This window comes from Rhinatrema bivittatum, chromosome 2 (genome assembly GCF_901001135.1).
Source record: "Rhinatrema bivittatum chromosome 2, aRhiBiv1.1, whole genome shotgun sequence".
Classification (NCBI taxonomy): domain Eukaryota; kingdom Metazoa; phylum Chordata; class Amphibia; order Gymnophiona; family Rhinatrematidae; genus Rhinatrema; species Rhinatrema bivittatum.
The window spans coordinates 752,407,861-752,428,753 of record NC_042616.1 but is presented as its reverse complement, the minus strand read 5'-3'; the positions used below and the strand labels follow the sequence as shown (position 1 = coordinate 752,428,753).

The window sequence follows — 20,893 nt, the reverse complement described above, 5'->3', positions numbered from 1 at the left end:
TTTTTCCAATATCTTTGTAAGTGATATTGGAAAGAGGCTGGTAGGAAAGTTTTGTCTTTGTGCAGAGGAAATGAAGACTTGCAACAGAGTGGAAGCGCCTGACGGAGTAGACAAAATGTCGAGTGATCTAAGAAATGTCAAGCGTGCTCAAGTGCATGGTAGATAGGACTCAGTGCAAAAAAGTACAGTGATGTATTTGGCATGCAAAAATCAAGGAAGCAGTACCTAGGTGGTGAGTTACGTGTGCATCAAACATGATAAAAAATCTCAAGGTAGGTTGCAGAACAGCATGATAAACCAGTGGGAAAGGGTCGAGGAATGCTAGGTTGTACTGGGAGAGAGATAACGAGTAGAAAAAAAAGGTGATAATGCCTCATACAAGACATTGAAGAGACCATATCTGAAACATAGAGGCCATTTGTGGAAACTGTGTCTTCCAAAGGATATAGTGAAGCGGCAGAGAAGAGCTACCAAAATGGTGCGGGTTTTACATCAAAAGCTGTGTGAAATGAGGCTTAATGACTTAAATATGTATATCTCAGAAGAGAGATGGGGGGGGGGTATGATTGAGATGTTTTTTTCTTTGAGATATTTGAATAATTACCTCAAGGGTATAAATCTACTTAGAATCTATCAGTGGAAAGGAAGTTCTAGAACAGGGGTCTCCAAACTTGATCTTCCAGAGCTACAGTTGCCACAATGAATATATTCAGTGTGGTAACCCTGAAAACCCAACTGGATTGCAGCCCTCGAGGACTGAGTTTAGGGCTCCTGTTCAAGAACAAGAGGTCAAGATAATGAGGCTGAAAAGGGGGTAAATTCAGGAGTAGGAAATATTTCTCTGTAGAAAGGACATGTGAGCATAAACACATTCCCATTCATGAAAGAATGGGATATACACAAAGAGAATCTTTCTTTGTGAGGAAGTGAAGGTAAAGCTGGAATCTACAGTATTGCAGCGTGAAGGAAACTGGTTAGGTTGGTTTGGCCTTATTTGCCATCATGTTCCATGTTACTGTATTTTTATAAGGTCAGTCTGTTTTTGCTCCAAGTGTCTGGGTGAAACACGAATACAGATTGCGCTGTCTGGGCTACCAAGTCACCCTTGAAAAATTCCAAGCAGATAACCAGAAATCTTCATTTCTGTCCCCCGTTTATTTGGCACAGAACGTGTCCTTGGAAATGTTGTACCGTCGCGAATCTATCCCTGTGTATCTTCTGATATTATGAAGAGTTAAAATAACAGACGATTATAATGGTCCCCAGCGCAGCCTGTTGCAAGCCCCAGGAATCGCCTAAGCGTTGCGGTGAGGCGAAACGCATTAGGGAAGGCCTTTCGTTCTACGGTATCTGCATGACTTGCCCCCTCCTGAATCGGATCATGGTGAAAACCAGTCACTTAATCTGAGTGTTGATAGACGGGGGTCGCCACCTCAGAAGAGAAATGCATTGGATGAAGAAGTGAAATTATAGAAGCGTCCTAAGGAGCAGCATTTCTCAGCTTGAGAACTGCCCGCAGAAGGCTCTGAGGTTTACAGTGGGATGATGGATGGTGCCTTGAATATTTTTTTAAGCTCTGGGTGGGAGATAGGGAGAAGGGTGAATCTTTTAGTTGAACTCCTATACATATCAGAATTGATTACAAATGTGGGTATTCCTTGAGAATGCCCAAAGAGGTATTATCTTTGAGCACAAGGTACTTAATCATTTTGTAGAGAAGCTGCTAAGCTTAAAGGCCATTTAAAACCTTGTGAAAAAAAAAAAAGAACTTCATTGTGAGGAGTGGTATGTCTGTACCAAACAGTGGTTTATGGCAGAGGGCCGGGAGGGGGGGGGGGGGGGGGTGTTTATCATCATTTCTATACTTTCTAAATTACACTCATTTTTCATTTCACCTCGGATTCTTTCTGGTACACTACACAAGAATAAATGTTGGTTGAAGAAAATGTACCGAAACGTACAGCAATTTAAATTCAGACTTTGCAAACAGTAATTTAAATATAGCTATTGATACAGAAAAGAGAGAAAACTTGGAGCAAGTCTCTTGTTTCCACAAGAATGAAACCTCAACTTGAAACTGTAAGCCCTGGCAAGAGGGTGGAAGTAATGACTTCTAATTCAGCTTCCTAACGATTTAAGACTGTTTCCCCAAACCGGTCCTGGAGATTACTCTCAAGGATCTGGATCAAAGGATATCCCCAGGGATCTGTATGAGATATATCTACATTCTCTGAAGCCCAAGCATGCAAAGACGATTGTCATACACATTCATTGTGGATATCCTAAAAATCAGGCCTGTAGGTGAGATTCCAGGACTGGGTTGGAAAAAGCTGGTTTACAGGAATGCTTTTGGTTGCACTAGATAGCCAAGACCTCATAGCCACGTAGTTCTTTCATGTTACCTCAGCCTGGGTGAGATGGAAATCTCTTTAACACCAGAGAGGCTTTTTGTGGCACCTCTTAATTTGGTAAAGCATGTCTGAATTTCTTGATTTGCTGGTGCTTTGCAATTATTTTAAAGAAAACAGTAGGTGGACATCAGACCCTTTGTACTGTGTGCAGTAGTAGGCTTCCTAAATGTTCCCTTGCATACGGCAGTGCTGTGGCCCCCTGCACTTGAAGATATCTAGCCAATCAAATCATTCGCTTGGCCGACATAGTAAAAATTGAGTAACAGCCTTTTGCTGAAACCAGACAGTGGGAGGAGTTTCACCTGCAGATTAAAAGCAGAGATCATGAAGGAAGAAACTGAGTAGTCAAATTCAGCAAGCTGTGAATGTTATCCATAATTTAATACTCAGGGGGTGAGGGTGAGCAAAGATGGGTGGAAATGTCATGGGGCAAAAAGCTCTTCTTCCCTCTTCCCCAGTCTCCATTCTCCACCAAAACCCTAAAATTCATCAAGCACCCACCTTATTTTCAGGAGATTTATCCAGTTCTGGAGACCATCTTGCCAAGAGGCTATAAACCAGTGTTTCCCAATCAGTGTGCCATGGCAAACCGGTGTGTCTTCAGACCTGATCGAATGTGCCATGGAAAAATCACCACTGCCCGATTCTCAGACCAGCACCTTGACTCTGCTCTCAGCACTTCACAGCAGCAAAGGTCACCTTCACGCATGCCTCTTCTTCCTAGCTACAGCACCTCAGGGTGTAGTATTCAGTGGGCGTCATTCAGAGTATGGATAGCCAAGTCCCACTTTGTCCGGCCCATACAGTGCTCACAACATCTCCTCAGCTTCCTCCTTCAAGTCCTTCCAGCCTCTGCCCTGATTGGGTGAAACAGGGAGGCTGTTCACTGAGCACTGGATGTGATTCATTCTGAGCATTTGGAGCAACAGCAATGTAGGAGATCTGGAAACCACATGCAACAGCCAAGGTAACTATCTAAGCCAGCTGCCCGCATCATACCAACTTCTCTCTTTTATATAGAGGGAGCTGGTCCATCATGACAGATTTGTGTATGTCTTCGCCCCCTTTCTTGTAATATTTAGAAGAGAGGCTGGTAGGGCTTTCAGGACTTCTCTTGAACATATGAGACTTCTCCATGTCCACGTTGCCTGCCTCCCTCATGGAGGGTGGTGTGCCATACAGCATTTTTGTAAATGTAGGTGTGCCTTGGGCTTGAAAAGGTGGGGAAACAGAATAGAGAGAGCCCAGAGAAAGGCTACCAAAATGGAGTCTACACCAAAATTCCTATGGAACTTAGACTTAAGCACCTAAATAAGTATCTCTTAAAAGAGAGATGATAGTATAGATATTCAAATACCTCAGGAGTATAAAAAATGTACAAGAAACAAACCTTTTTTTTCAGTGGAAAGAAAATTCTCGAACAAGAAGCTCAAAGGGCATAAGGAAATCATTGTTCATGGAAAAGGGAGATGGACACATGGAGCAGCCTCCCGCTGGAGGTAAAAAAAAAAAAAAAAAGGAACAGAATTCAGGAAAGCTTTCAATAAATACAGCACACCCTTAATTGCAGGGAAATGAAGGTAAAACCTGAGATTGGGTAGTCTGTCGCACTGCTTCAGGAATGGACAGACTGGAGGGGTCTTCAGGTTCTTATTGGCCATCGTATTCTCTGTTTTGCTGTTTTTTTTCCGGGTTTCTTTTTTGGACAGCTGTGCACTTCAGGCAGCTGTCATTTGGGACATCATTGCTAAGCCTGGGTGATTCTGATAGGCTCTGGCGAGGCTTGCAACAAGCTGTCTGCTGCACCCTGCAGAAAAGTGACCTGTTTGAAAGCGATTAGCTGAGCTTCGACCTGCTGTAGCACATTCAGATCAAAGTGGCAGACTCTCAGGTGAGAATATTGTAGCTCGCTTTCTAGTCTTTGTATATTTCCAGTCACAAATTACTCTCGATGAGTTATTTTCTCTGTGTTCACAGGAGTTTACCAATTGCATTCCAGTACTCTGGTATCTGCTCAGGATGGACATTCCCTTGTTAGACTTAGGCCGTGGATTGTTATTACCACTGTGGGGGGGAAGGGGAAGGGGAAAAGAGAATTGTTAATTACTCTTATGCAGTATTTTGCAAACATGGAAAAAATGATTTAATAGAAGCCGTTTTCTCTGAATTCTGTTCAGTACCTGAGACGCAGGCCATCAAACATGAACGCCCTCTATCAAATATTTCATGTTTTGTTTTTAAGGTCATTGAGCCATTTCCCCTTGATTCTCTTGAACTCCTGGGAGCAGTCATAATTGACAAGAGTATCAGCAGTGATCTCGGGTGCACTGAACTTTATTGGTCCATATTGGTCAGAGTGTTGCAAATGACAATCCATAGGCACGTGCCGTATGAACTGTTGAGATCCCTTCTTTTTTTTTTTTTTTTTTACATGGAATCATTTGTGGCATGGTTCAACTACTCCTAGGGATTTAGGGGAAACAGCTTAAAGACTTTCCAAACATAGTTATCTGACAGTCACGGTTTGGATTATTGGAAAGTGTTGCAGCGTGTCATGAATCTAGAGGGCGATTTTCCCCCAGATACGTTGACTCACTGAAAATTCTCTTCCCTTCAATCCGGCTGAAAGTATGTGCAATCACTTGTCAACGGTTAGCCAGAGAGCAATGAGGCGGTCCCGGAGGCATGTTTAAGTAGGAGAAGGAAAATAGCTCATGCGGCTTATATTTTCAAATTTACGGATGTTAGTTTCCATTATAATTTCACTCAGATAGAAATAAGGTGTAGAGTCTGTGTGCGTTTTGTATTTATAGACTATTTTCAAAGGGAAAGTCCGCGCTTCCTTTCCCTTTGAAAATTAGGTTCAAGCTCCATTGCACCTAGGCCTGGGACGTTCAAGATTGCCCCCTAAAGTTGTCTGTCATTCAGGGTATGTAGCCATCCTGATTTAGTAGTACAGTGAGGGCAGATTCATGGAAATCCACACAATGTGGGCAGTGTAAAGGCTGCGTTTACCCTCCCTCCCCTCCCCCGCCCCCCAACCTCCCACTTTCCCAAATACTGCACATTTACATAACTTCTTCCGAAAAGCAGATTTTATTTATTGGACAAAGATGGCCGCAGCCCATAGACATTGAATAATCAGCAATTAGCAAACATATCAATAACGTCATCATAACTGTACAAAACTCCATAACAACTCGTAACTAAATTAGTGACCAGCGAGCCCCCCCCCCCCCCTTCTATGTGGTAAGTATAAAAGTCAGCTGAGGCGGGCGCACACCCCTTGGCCATATAAACCGTGGAGCTGTCCTTTGACACCTGGCCGTTAAAGCCATAGGGGGTAGATTTTTAAAAACAGCGCGATCGCGTACTTTTGTTTGCGCAGCAGGCGCAAACAAAAGTACGCTGGATTTTATAAGATACGCGCATAGCCGCGCGTATCCTCTAAAATCCTGGATCGGCGCGTGCAAGGCTGCCGATTTTGGGCATCCGGCGCGCGCCGAGCCGCGCAGCCTGCCTCCGTTCCCTCCCCTCACCTTCCCCTCCCTTCCTCTACCTAACCCACCCCCCCGGCCCTATCTAAACCCTCCCCCCCTTACCTTTGTCCGTAGATTTACGCCTGCGAGAAGCAGACGTAAATCTACGCACGCCAGCGGACTGCTGGCGCGCCGTCCTCCGACCCGGGGGCTGGTCTGGAGGCCTGGACCACGCCCCTGGGCCGGCACCACGCCCCCAAAACGCAGCGTCATCGGGTCCCGACACGCCCCCTTCCAAAAACCCCTGCGCACGCCGGCAGCCTATGGAAAATAGGCGCACCGGCGAGCAAGGCTTTTAAAATCCGCCCGCCAGCATCTGGCGACCCGACCGTGGAAGTCGGGAACGTTTGTTCTAATCGCCCCAGCATTTCCTTCTTCTTCCCTCTTGGCCGTTGAAGCGTCGAGGGACTGCGCCAGATCTGTTAGGCCGCTTGCCCAGTCCGAACCGCCTGTTCGATCCTCCTAAATGCGGGGGGGGGGGGGGGGGGGGGGTTGTTGCTTCTGCCAGTCACCATGCCATGCAACGCCAAGGGCTGTGACAGGACCAGAGGATCTGGCCCTCTAATCTGGATCTAGTTCCCTAAAAGACGGGAGGGTAGGCGGGGATGAAGCTGCTCAGTGCCTGGCCGAAAAGGGAGTGCTGCCCACGCTGACTCTCCCTTTTCTACCCGCCCCCGCCTAGTCCTGCCTACCTTGCCTTCCACGCCCCCATTATGCCCTGCTTCCTTAGCTGAGTCGCGGGCTCTTAAGAAGAAAGCGGGATAAGGCTGTGTGTTCACTGTTGAAACAGCATTGCTAGCAGCCAAAAGAGCACTTCGGCTACATGGAAGGTTCTTTGCCTGTTCTGGAAAGTTTAGTGTGTCCAATTAATCTTCTTTCAGAACCAAAATACAGTGATGTAAATCAAACATCAAATACATGAAAATAAGCAGAGGAATGTGACTCTTTGGAGGTAGGATGAGCAGACGCGAGAGAAAGCTTTTAGAGTATTCTTCAACTACAGTAACTAAATTCGTTTTGTTTTGGAAACGGTTGTAGCAGCAAGACCAGCAAAAAATAAAAATAGATGTAGTCCCTGATTGTTCAAGACCTCACAGATACTGTTTTGCTTTGATTTTTAGAACGTGTTATAGAATTGAAATTGCAGAAGTCACTGTACTCGTTTGAGTTCAAATATATTCACTTGATGTATTTTTATGATGCATTAGTTTCTACTACGTATCACTTAGATCACGTGGGCGTGGAGGGGATGTTGTGTTTATTACTTTAAAAATGAGTCATCATCTTGTCTTATCCTTCCTAACCACCCAGCCTTACAACTTTCCGACTGGCCACAAGTTACTCCTCCGCTCAGGAAGTCCAATCAGAATCAGCACAGATAGATTCTTGCATTGATCTGGCTGGCCATGCGGAGGTTCAGGAAGAGGGTTGGAGCTGAGGAATGGGGAGCGCTCGAATTTCCAGGCAGCTGATTGTGCACCCATGTGAACGTGCCTATCTGGCTGCACAACAGAAGTTTAGATGCAAGCGGGTTGTGCTAGGACTACTTCCTTTGAGTCTGCGACAGTATGGACTCAGACATTTTCAATACCTGCCCACTTTTTGAAATGGGGCAGACGCAGGTAAAATCCCTGCTTGGCTGCAGCAGCGGAAACTGGGTGCTGCCGGCAGTGCTGGACAGCCATTTTTCCAGGCTTGATAGCTCATAAATCTTTTCAAATTTAAAATTCACCATGCAAGCAGACTTTTGCGTATAACTGGTTATGAAGCCACTTTAGATTTTGTTTTGCAGTTCTTGGCAGCTTGTGTGCAGTTCTGCTGGAGGAGCATGCAAGAATTGTTGCTATAGGTGAGGGTAAATTCTGCTCCTGGCTGTCAGAATGAATAAGCAGCACTTAATTTAAATATGACCTGTCCCAGGACCACGTTCAGTAGTACCATTTCAGAGACAAACACCGGGTAATTTATTTTTTTGTGACCGAGCTTCTTAATTACTTCCAAATGATGTAGGAAGGAAAGATAATTCACCCATAAGGAGGGTCATTTTCAAAGAGACTTCTGCAGGTAAAACAGAAATCGCCTTTTACTAAATTATCCGCCCGATATGCAGGTGAACGTATTTGTGGATGTGAGTACATTTATCCGTACAGAGCGGAGGCATTTCCCGGGGGGTAGAGTTGGGGAAAGGGGTTTTGAAAATTCAAACACATGCGCACATGTTTTCCAAAAAACATTTACATGCACTGAACAGCAGGTCTAAGCATGTGCGGGTAAAGTTGCTGAGCAATTTTCAAAGTGAAAACTTTGAAAATTTGGGTAACTTAACGTGCACAGTTGCTGTGTAATTTAGGCGCGATGTTACGGAATTACCCCCCCCCCCCTGCTGCATTCAGTACAAGGAGGCACCGGAAAGTCATTGCCCCCTCAACGCATGCAAAACTGGGAATGGCGCATCCATCCGCTCACGAGAGCCCCGTCTTGCTCGCTGGCATGCCCAGTCGGTGAGTGCTGTCATCCCTTGTTTCACGGATTTGCTGAAAAATGCACTCTGTACCGCAAGTGACAAGGCCAAGCCCACATTTCCGAAAGCCCATATCATGCATTGGGAGGGTTTTGGCGTGCGGGTCTGTGGGATTCGGCACACATTGTGTGCTGGCTGGAAAGCCATTCTGAGTCGAATGCACTTAACAGAGTGTGACACATTTAAAACGCTTTACTTTTCCTCAGTCTGGCAATAATTTAAAGGATACTTAATAATCAAGTGTCCTGTTCTCAAAGTAAATCACAGCTGCTAACGAGAAGTAACACAGATTACAGATATTTATTTTAGGAGGGGGGGTGCTGAAAGGGGAGGTTTCGTTGAGTCCTGTTCAAAATTCTCTTCTGCTTTCGAGTCTGTTTTGGTGTTTAATTAATGCAGGGAGGGATTTAATTTTACTCTCCTTGGAGATAATCTCGATTCACGATGACCTTTCCTTGGTGCAAATTAGCTGTATGCACGCTCGTTTAAGCAAATGAGACTTCACAAGATGTCTCTTCCCGCTGACGGGCTTTATCACTGAAAACTGGCATGCTCACATATGTCGAGTAGATGAGGATGTAAAAATAGATTTAGATGGACCGAGGGGAAAAAAATAAATAAAACCCAGCTCGGTGCCTGCAGGCTGCGATTAAATTAGATTGTGTGAGCTGGAGCATCGCACTGCTGCAAGTTCCTGTCAGAGTGACACTGGTCTCCAGAGAGATGGGGGGCTAGTCCCACTTTGCCCATGGTTAGTCAGAGATTCAGCAGCAGGCTAAGGGAAGTGTCAGCGACGTTCGCAGCTCTCTGGGCTCGCCGGGGCCAGGATTAGCGAAGAACGCACCTGGAACCTCTAGTCTCTGACTGAGGCGTTGGTGGTGAATGAGCTTGTAGATGGAATTTGGTATCACACAGGGCTTAGCCAGTGTTTTTAACTGCCCACATTGCCAGGATTTTTTTTTTTTTTTTGGTTAGGAGGGGTTTTGCTTTTGTGAGCTAACCAGTTATCCTGTTTCCCAGTTCTTTTCCAGCAAATTGGTGCTTTTTTGGTGTTATCAGTGCAGTGTGCTCGCATTTGCGAGCCAGCTGGATGCTTGAGGCGAATATTCTATGCATGGGTTTAGCACTGCTTAAGTTCTATGTGCCTAGGGCCTGCCCGGCCCGGTACTGTGCACTGCTGTGCGGAAGGACCCAGGTTTGATGCCCTGACCTGCAGAGGAGGAGGGTCAACCATCACTCAATGCTCACGCCTGCTGGGGCATTTTTTGGGGTGCACAAACCCTCGAGAGCCACAGTCTGTTCTCCATCATTGCAATGGCAAAAGACAGAGAAACGTTATCCAGAAAATAACGATTTGATCACTTGGGGACCATTGTCGAGCCCAGGGCGTCGCCAACTTTTCCTGGTGACCCAGCTGGGTTTTCAGGATATCCACAATAAGTATGCCTGAGATGAATTTCCATATACTGGATCTGTGATTATATGAAATTGTGAATATCCTGCAAACCTGACTGACAGAGGGGTCAGCAAGAAAAGCTTGGGAAGCCCTGGGCCACTGGCTGGTCTGAGTTAAGAGGGAATATAAAAATAGGTGAAAAAAACCCCAGGCTAGTTGTGTTTTTATTTCTTTCTTTATTTGAATTTTATATACTGCCTGTAAAGACAAAAATAGCAGTTTACAATAATAAAACAATGTATGATAAAGATTAAAAAGTATTCAACCAATCACCATAATAAAATTGAAATAATAAAGCAACAATAGCTAAACTAAAAAGATCAGCTCAATGACAAACTGAGCCAGCCGGCAAACAACTTTACGGCCATAGTCCAACACAGGCTGGTTTTCATTGACATGAAAGCCCAATAGAGTTCTACAGGTCTAAAAAAGAAAACAATTCAAAGTGACTTGAGCATTAGTGACGAGCATTTATGCACGTTTGTAATGTATTGATCACCCCTCGTTTTATGTAAACCGACATGATACGAATCTCCGTGAATGCCGGTATAGAAAAACTCAAATAAATAAAAATAAATAAATTAGTAGCTTTTACACTGCATTTTAGGCTGAACATGCTCAAGCATGAATATATTTGTGTGTGTGCATATATAGATATAGGGCTTTTTTTATTGCCATGCAAGGTACCAGCAACATTTCCTCCACACTTGGCATTGGCCCCTGGGAAGTGTCATGTGGGAGAGGCTAGATTACTGGGCAGAGTAGCTCTTCTTTGCTTTGTTCGCTCCCATCCTGTTGTCTGCAGGCTACTTGGGAGGGCCTGGAGCAGGAAGCAATAGAGTTGCAGCACAAGCTTCAAGCTTTGTGTGCCAAAGCAATGTGGTGACTCTCTCTCAACCTCCCCTGCTTCCTTCCCCGTTGGTGCTTTTTCCATGCCACGATAGTGTGCCACAGGAGGCACCAGGTGGTAAAAGCGCTGCTGTCTTATGCCTCCTGCTGGCAGGAAGAAGAACGGGAAGCGGGGAATCACTCCATGTTGACCTCTGTGACTGGTTGTAGAGAGTGAGGTTACCATGGAGATTCAAGACATCCAGAGCACAGGGCCCTGGGTAGTTACCTCAATTCCACTCTTCCAGCAACAGCCCCCCCTAGGATAACCCTGCATCTGAGAACAGCACATTTCTGTCTTGTAACTAAAACTCCTATGTATATGTGAGATTTTATGCATCTAATGTGTGTGTGTGTATGTGTTATGTGGTTTGGAGCCTCCACAGTCTACTGAGAAGGAAGCTCATTCGGCCTTCTCCTCAGACTTCCCTGACATAGAACTTAAACTCTGAACTCGTTTATGCAGTAGCAGTTTTATTTTTATATTATTTACAACCAAGCGACAGAATTAGTCTGTGATTCCAAAGCCAGAAGCCTTTAAGGCATTAGCAGTTGTTTGTTTTTTTTCAGTGTCCCTCCCATTCCTCTATGTAGTTTGTTTTGGAGACTTGACTTCCTCCTCTACCCCCTCCCCTCCCATCCCTTCGCCTTCCTCATTCTCCACCAAAAAAAGATAGGAAGAGAGAGAGAAAAATAAACCCTTGTGCTTGGTGTTCAGTTCTGGATCTAATCTCACATGCAGCAGACAACTGGGTAGCAGAGCAGCCAGCGCTCATATTGCTTTCTCTTCTCTCCCCGCTAGGTATGATTATCGTGAAATGCTGCACAATGCCACTTTCTGTCTGGTTCCTCGTGGCCGCAGGCTGGGATCCTTCAGGTTTCTGGAAGCACTGCAGGTAAGAGAGCCAGCGCTGTGTGAACTAGAGAAGCCCCGGGGAGGGGGGGAGGAGCAGAGCTGCCAGATGATTTAAAAAGCCACAGTGGTCCTGACCTTTGGAAGCAATACTTGGAATTTCATTAGGAATATATCCAGGTGATAACATTGATTGGGAGTCCCCGAGGAGCAGCAGGACCACGCTGCAGCACCGCCACATCAGTCGCGGGTGAAAGTCGCTGCAGCTCGGGGAATCTCGGCACAGAGTTCATGTGAAAATTGAATTCCTCAAGCTCCTCGGGGAGTGGCGACTGCCTGCTGCTGCCACCATGGGTGCAGTTGGCTCCTCACTCGCTGGCCTAGCTTCAGGGTAAGCCGCAGGTTAGAGCATTCTGCTTCCTTCAAGAGGAAAATTCAGAGGGTTGAAGATTCTCGCACGTGATTTCTACCCTGCTGGGATCTGGAGGCGAGTAGTTTAAATAATTAAGAAGCAGATAATTTGCTGCATTGGCATTAATCAGAGTCATCTATAGCTGAGATTGCTATACTTGAGTGTAAATTTTGAAATATTTCCTATTAGAGTAACTTTTCTGTGATTCTTTTCTCTTTTTTTTTTTTTTTTTTTAAATTTAAATCCTTTGGTGCCATGTTTGGTAACAGAATCCACAGCCTTGCTTTAAGAGAGGAAATCTGAATCAGTTTGGGCCACGATAACCAGTATAAAAAGAGATAAAGTTATTGGTTATTAAACTGTTTCTCGCAGTCTGCAGTTATTTCAGGTCCTGTACTTTTGACGGTTAATATCTCCTGCAGTGTTATGCTTTGGAGCCTCTGCAGTACGGAAACGGTTGAATTAATGAATTTGCATGAGAGGAAGGTACAGAAATGTAACGCACTGCAATGCCTTGCTCCTGCAGGCTGCCTGTGTCCCGGTTATGCTGAGTAATGGATGGGAGCTGCCGTTCTCCGAAGTCATCGACTGGAACTTAGCTGCCATTATTGGGGATGAGAGGTTGCTACTACAGGTAAGGAGAGCTGTCAGCATATTTCGTAGTTTGTTTGCTATATAAACTGGCACGCGCCGGGTAAAGGATCCACACCACACATGAAATCCTGGTCCTCCGATGAGCCGTGGAAATGGTTGTGGTGAGGTACCATTAAATGAAGGTAATGCCCTGCGAGTCTTACGCAGTTCCTGTGCTGTTTTCTTTCTTATAGGTGGTTTTAATGTGATATTGCTTGCTGTTTCTACAAAAAAGTAATCTCTAGTTACTTTCTAGGCTGGGGCCAAACCTAGCCCCTTTCCACAAACCGAGACCTCGTCTGTATTTTAATATGACATTCAGATGGGTGACCAAATCACAGTTTTGATCTCAAAAGAGCACTGGATATAGACATGGAGAAAAGGATACCAGGTACACTAAATCTGCTTGGAATATATCTGAACACAATTCATTCATGGCTTTCTCATAACAAATTACAGTTACATGTTAATAAAACAAATATTGATTCTATTTGAAAAAAAATGATCTTAGTTTCCCAAAATCCTTTATCTTTAAGGGACAAGAAATTCTCATTAAACAACAAGCCTATAACTTGGGTGTCATCATTGATAGTTCACATATAGGCAACCTGGTGAAGAATTCTTTTTTCGGACTTCGTATATTAAGAAATCTAAAACTTTTATTAGCTCCACGAGATTTTCGTACTGTTCTTCAAACCTTGGTCTTATCTGGAATAGATTATTTTAATTGGTCTACCAAATAATACATTAAGATCTTTGCAGATAGTGCAGAATTCTGCAGCTCGCTTACTTACTGGAGCCAGAATGCGTGAACATATTACTCCAACTCTTACAGCCTTACATTGGCTGCCTGTTCAAGACAGAATTCAATACAAAATAATTACAAGAATACACAAATATCTACAAAACGATTCCTCTTCCTGGTCCAATACCATTCTGGTATCTACAAACCAAATCGAGCCCTTAGATCTGAAAGCAAGAACCTTCTAGAGAGTCCCTCAGTTAAGTTGACCAGGTTGCGCATAACTCGAGAGAGCTTTCTCGGTGGCAGCGCTGGCTATCTGGCGCTCTCTTCCAGAAACAAAATGCAGCAAAATGTTTAAAAAAGTGTTAAAAACTTTCTTTTTTTTTTAATTGGTATTCAATGGCAGTTAAAGGCATTTTTGATTTATTATGACTTTTTAAGATAAGCTTCTCTGTTGATTTTAATTGATTTGTGATTTATTCATTTCTACTTCTGTGTACAATTATTTGCTTTTAATTTGTATGTTTTGTTGTAATCCGAAGGATGTATGCGGAATAGAAGAACTTTTTTTTTAAATAGGTAAGGCCCCCCCAGCCAACCCATTCCTAATGTAACATAGCAGATCTTCCAACTTATCTATGGCTTCACCAATATTTTCTCACTTCCAAGGATCCTCAGTACTTACCCTATACCTTTCGGTGAAGAAATATTTTCTTATTATTCTGAGTCTACCACCTTTTTTGCCCAAAATCATGAAATTCCTTTCCCCTGGAGAATTCCTGCTGCTTTTGAGATATTTCCTCCCCTCCCACCCCACCCCACTTCTACCCACCAATAGCTCATCCTTTGATTTATAGGCAAGAGACATTTTCACATTAAAAATCAATTAGGCTGTTATCTAAAACATAGGGTTGCCCCAACCCTTATCAAAAGTTTAATTATCCTCTTGCAGGTCACTTCCAGGTTAATAGCGAACACAGCAATAAATTTCAAGGTCTCTGATTTATGAATTCTTAATCCCTTAGCAATTTAAACTTATCTAAGAACTCAACAAAATTAAGATGAAGGCAGCAATCCAGCACCAAGAAGGAGGCCTTCCAGTCTTTTGCAATGAGTGTCACATGTATGATTTTTTTGCCCGCTGGTGAGAGGTTGTAGTGTGCACCCAGTGCAAAGAGCTCCTGGCTCTTAAAGAATGAGTCTGATCTCTGGAGGCTAGAGGCAGACAGAGAGGTATATAGAGGAGACCTTTAGGGACATAGCAGCCAAGTCGCAATCCAGACTGACAGCACTGGTGCTGCCCTGGAGTAATAAGGTCTCCTGGTCAGAGAGATCACCCTGGTGTAAGAGAAAGTGATTCTGTAGCAAATACCTCCTCTCAAGGTGATGCATTGTCCTCTCACACTTGCTTCGGGAGGAGGGGAGAGAGGACTGGCAATCCCGAGCGTAGGAGAACCATCCACTTCCTGGTACCTGTTATTTGAAATGACATTTGAAATGACAGATACCAGCGTGTCCGTGAAGCGTTAGGCCAGCGCACCCAGGATACTGTATTGCACTCTATACAGTAAAATGGGTTGCGCGGGCCTAACGCTTCACGGACGCTTCTTGTACGCAGCTTGCATTTGCAAGCTATTTACATACAGTATCGAGCGGTAGGTGAGCCGGACTGTGCGTGCGGCAACCTCGGGTGCGCCCGGCACTAACGCAGCTCTTCCTACCGCTCCTTACTGTATCGGCCTGTTAGGGAATAGACATTGCCTTAGAATCAAGGGATCTGTTTAATGTTTGGGTACTTGCCAGGTACTTGTAACCTGGATTGGTCAGTGTTGGAAACAGGATGCAGGTCTTGATCGACTCTCTGTCTGACCCACTATGGCAACTTCTTATGATAGCTGTTCCTGGGACTGCTCCTTATTCTCTATATCCTTTTAGAAGTACAGCCTTCAGAAGTGAACACAGATGAGGCCTCACTAATGACTCATATCAAGGAATTATCACCTCCTCCATTGTGTGATTGATTATTCTGATCTTGTGGCAACTCAACTCATAAGAGTCAGATATATATCATGGCGTAGTATTGCAAACCCTTGAAGTGAAAAGCAAGAAACTAGTAGGAAAACATTTGCATTAAGATACTAAAGATCATCCTTCATCTGGACTCAGACATGTCTCAGGTCCCCGAGTTATTTGATGTTTGGTGCAGTGCCTCATACATTTATTTAGATATAGTTTTAGTTTCCCATGTTTAGGGATATATACTGACATAATTGAAGATTCAGTTTTATCTGTGTTTGTACAAAATACTCCTGGGGGTAGGGAGTGGTAGCGGGGGGCAGGCCTGCTCTATATGCAGCAGTGCGGCTGAAGGGCGAGTAGGCAGGTCCACAGCTTGCAAACAGAAAACAAAGAATGTAAAATATACCAATATAAAATTAAGTGAAAACAAATGTGAAAGACCACTTTTCTCTTATGTTATGAACATTTTGAGCCAGATTATTTTGAGTAAAAAAAAAAAAAAATCTATAAATATGGAAAAATAAAAGAGAAAAATGTACCAGATAAATGAAGGTAGAAGCCATAAATATGTTTTCCATACATACATCACTTGTTACCTACATATCTGTTAGGAATAAGCAACTTAGTTGGCTAAGAAGTGTTCCCACTTGTGCATATATCATGGCGCAAATACACAGCTTGGATGTCTGGAAGGAGTCTGGAGTTGTGGGCAGCTGCCTACCAAGTCTTCCTCCCATGCTGAGGGAACATTTCCCAAATGGTTAAAGCAGGAATCAAAGATTCCTCCCCCCCCAAGAAGGGCAGGGGTTATGCCCTGAGTCTGAGTCTGTTGCTCATATTTGGACACCGCAAGCCAACAAAAATAAATAAATAAATAAATATATAAAGTTTATTCATCCTTTCTTTACTAATTTTTTCATCCTTCCAAACTGAGAGGAAATGTTGTACAGAGAGAGCATGCGTGACCAGGGTAGTCATCAACTTTTAGTAGTGGGCTGGCAGTGTTGCATAGAACTGTGGAAGCTGCAGATCTGAGTTCAGATTTGACCACTTATTTACCATGTGCCCTTGAGCAAATCACTTAACCCTTCCACCCCCATATCCGTTATACTCAAATTTAGGTTTGCAAGTCTTTAGGTGTGAAAGTCACTAATAGAGAAGGCAGGGTGTGAAAACAGATGAACGCTTTATCTCTGATGCAATATCTTTAATGGCCAGAACAGGGTTAGGCATGCCCAAATTAAAAAAAAATATATACTAACAAAGGCCCCTTTTGGAGGATGTGCTTAGACCTAGATCTCCTTGGATTACACTAACAACTCGTCTGCCTGCTGTTCCAAAGGCACAACTCCTTTCACATTCTACAGATCCTGAATATAATCCTCATATGGCTGCAGCAGAACAGCAGCACTCCAGCAAGAAGCATCCGCCGCACGGCAGCCGTCCTGCCTTTCAGAAAAGACCCTCCTATACCTAAATCTAGCCCCCCTGTCCTCTGTGCATGAGTGCTGTAATCTTAAATCTGGCCCTGCTGCCAAACCTGAATAACTGTACTACAGCAGCGCTTAAATATCTGCCCCAGCCATTTAAAAAAGGTGATCATTTCAGTCCCTTGATTAATCCAGCGGGTACATTTTTTTTCCCCAGTCTGTCTTCTGACCTAAACTGAAAACCTATCTTTCCTGCTTCGCCTCTCCCGGTTATTAATTCTTTGGCCTCCTTCACATTAATCCCGTCCTGTGTAGCTTTCTAGCGTGCTTTTCTTTTTTTGCACTGTTTTCAATGTAGGATGCTGCAGTCAGGGCAACTTATAAAAACAGCAAAACAAATATAAACGAACACATTTTGCCCCCTTTTCGCTTTCTGTGTAGTTTGCGATATCTAGTTCAAGTATACGTAAAAGGGGTGAAATTATAATCCCTGTGATTTATCTCCAGGACCTGGAGCACGAGTTAGGCCAGAAATGTTCTTCTCCTGGTGCATCTGTATTTTGAAATATGCAGTTTTCTTCTAGACACAGCTCCTCATCTTGCCTACGTGCGCTCATGTCTTTGGGCGAGGTCCTGTTAATATCTACTGCTGCCCGCAGGCCCTACAAACGTCACGAATGAGCAAGCTCATTGACGCTGTATGCAGCGGAGGGGAGCGAGGCGCGTTGCTGGTGGAGAACATCAGAAACCCCCAGCAAGAGGCCTGGAAATTGCTCTGTGTGCGTGCAACGCAGGAAGGAGGAAGGACGGAAATCGTGAAGAAAGCAGACCAAAAGAAAGAAACGTTCTTTTTGAAAGGGACATATTAAAGTGTTGAAAAAGAGTCCTTAAAAATTGCCTTCTGGGGGCTTTCCCTGGTGGCTTCAGAAGCAGCGCCGTTCACTCTCGTGAAGATGACCTGGGTTGGATTCCCGGCCCTGGCTTGGGATGCTGCGGAGGCAGGGTTCAAAGCCCAGGGGGGCAGGAGGTAGCCCTTGCCATTGTTCAATAGTGACACCTACTGTATGGACACCGGGTGCATGTGCGCCGGGTTCCCGGAAGGAGCCGGTGCCTGCAGCTTCCAACCGAGAACCATCACCGCAGCGATGTCCAGGGAAAGAGACGAAACCAGGATCAGAATCCGTGGGGGGGTCTGCTGCAAGTGAAGGCTCCTGATTCCAATGCCCGATTCTTAACTGAGCTCGAATCCCGAAGGAGCAGGAGATAACTGCAGGGCCAAAAGTGCAAATATATATAAAAAAAAAAAAAAAATAGAAATGCCATTTTATCCAAATCAATTACTATAAATATATAGAACTTCGACGCAGCCACAACATTTTCTAGCCTGCACTGACGAATGTGTCCATGAACTGCCACTGCCAGTTATTAACTTGTCTTTATCTCTCAGTACGGCTGGTGTTTTGTCTTGTTGCCGACATTTTTAAGAACAGGCATACCACAATTTTAAAAAATCAAGAAGGAAAATCAGGCAGACGAAATGTTAAAAAGGGCCTCCTACAGAGCAGTCCTGTAGATGTCAGACAAAAGCAGGCAGGAGCAGAGGGCTCTCATTTTTTAATTGTGAGAGAGAGATGGCAAGTGCTTGCCTTCAGGGCCAGAGAGAGCAGGACTTAGGCGCGTGCCAGCTAAGAAAAGTAGGCCCCTATGTAAGGTTCTGATGTGGTACTTTTCTAAATTTCCCAAATAATTTTTATTTATTTAAGAAGGCTTTACGAGCTTTTTTGTTAGCAAATTCTTCAATTACAATTGAAATTTTTATTTATACATGTTAGAAATAGATATATTTAGCTTTTTTGTTAAATTTTGCCCAACAAAGTTAGGCCCCTTGAACATTGTAGGCCCTAGCCAAATGGCCATGCTGGCACCCCCTCTCTCCTGGAGAGTTTGCCTTTTTTGCGAATGGATTTCTTCTAATTACGTTTTGCTCTCCTCCAAGCTTCCCCGGAATAACCAGTTTGGTTTCAGCACAGCTGCTTCCAAAATAAGCTTCTCCTGTACCATCATTAACAGTGTTTCTAAAGAGCTGACTGGGAACCCGCGTGTCTGCTTGGGGAAATGATGCCGTATGCTTTTTAATTTCCTGTTTCAAAATGGCTCTGATGGTTTGGCTAGTTTTGTTTTCAAAATATATATCTATGTAATATTTGCATGCTGCCTGCCTTGTATCTATCACCAATCCACCCTGCCTACACTGTTTTGTTTTGGGTTTTTTTTTGTATTGTGGCTCTTCACTTTATAATCATTGCTTTCTCTAAATTACCCTTTCTTTAAAAAAAATATAGCAATTATCCATTTCTAATCATTCATCTACTCCTGGTTTGATTCTTTTGTTTTTTTCCTGCCCTCCCCAGTCTCTGTGCATTTTCTGGCAAGCAATGGAGAGCAAATCATTAGTGCATCTTCGGGTTTGACTTTTTTTTTTTCTTACTCCGTAGAGTTGCAGGGTGCACAGCTGTATCACAGAACAACCTTGACTTGCACCACCAGCAACTCAGCAGGGAGCACCGTGGTCCGGGCAGAAACTGATCCAAATACGTCAGGCATCACATGTTGCAGGCTTCCTGTAATCAGTGCTGACCATTTAAAGGTGTCCGAGCGCCTCTGGACAGCCACCCCGGCAGGGAATAGAAAGACCCTTGCGTGCAGGCTGTCCACCATGCTTAAGTGGCAAACACTGTGCCATTAAAGGGAATTTGGCCTTCATTTGAATATGGCAAATTGTTCAGTAGAAAGAACAGATTCACCACCAAGGGCTTTTCACCCAAGGTTCACCAAAGGGTGCAGGAAATTTGGAAGCGTTTCATCACAGGTTGCGGTGCTTCACTGCCGAATTTAACACGGATTGCATTGCGCCGTCGAGCTGCAGACTCTGTTGCCAGAGGGACATGGTCCAGGTGGCCAGCAGAGCAGCGTCTAAAAGAGTCTGGACAGGTTCCTGGAGGGAAAAGTCCATAAACGGCGATTAGCCAGGTCAGACCTGGGAAAGCCACCGCTTATCCCTGGGAGTGAGCAACGAGAAACAGATCTAGGATTTTGGGGATTTCTCAAGCGCTTGTGATCTGGACTGGTCCCTGTTAAGAGACGGGATGCTGGGCTCGGAGAGCCCTGGCTCTGACTCCGCACAGTAGATTTTCTTCTTGCAGCACAGCCTGCCAAACTGACTTCCAGGGCTTCAGCAGCAATTTGTTGGTTGAGTGTAAGGCAAGTTAAGGAGGTTCCACCAGCGATGACAGATTTTGTGAATGATTCCCAAGGTGAAAGGTTTCCAGAGACTGACATGCCTGCATTCTTCAGTTAAGGGCAAGAAGAAGGGAAGCGTACAGAGGCAAGGCTTTGCACCCATAGATTTGCAGGAGGGGGTGATGAGGTTCTTATATTACATTTGAATACTTGCTATGCCTCAGTATGATCTTTTGCCCATCTGTTGCAAGATGGCCAAACCTTGGTGTCGTGACTAAAAAGAAAAGAAAAAAATCTGTGTGTGGGGGAGAGGGGGAGCAGGGAAGAGGGTGTTTGTATATGGGGGGGGGGGACACGTCACCACAAAGCATTTTGTTCCCTCCCAGAGTAAACCAATTGTTTTGGGGGTTTTTTTTATCAAACACAATTTTAGTGATATGACAAAACGATTGTAGTGATGGATTCAGTGGTGTGAGGCACTATGAGGTCTATATCCGGACGTATTTACCAGTTATCTGGCTAAATTTGGCTAGATAAGTCAGGGAGTGTAACTGGGAGGAGCTGAATTAGCCCAGATAAATTATCCGGTTAACTCTGATAAAAACAGACCAGCTCTGGTTAGTCTCTAGACCTGTCCTAAAGTGAGCTGGATAAACTTTAAGGTAACTAAATATAAAATTGTTTGATGTAATTTCCAACTTTGGTTCTATGTAAACCGACGTGATATGTACCAGTACATGAACGCC

General features: G+C 44.3%; 1 protein-coding gene across 1 annotated transcript in view; it reads left to right on the top strand.

Moving 5' to 3' along the window:
• Positions 1-20,893, top strand: part of EXT1 (exostosin glycosyltransferase 1) — a 331,833-nt gene that overhangs the window by 271,793 nt on the left and 39,147 nt on the right. Inside the window, exons 2-3 of the mRNA XM_029591929.1 lie at positions 11,618-11,711; positions 12,607-12,714. Coding sequence (XP_029447789.1) covers positions 11,618-11,711; positions 12,607-12,714 — 202 coding nt within the window. The remainder of the gene's footprint in view (positions 1-11,617; positions 11,712-12,606; positions 12,715-20,893) is intronic.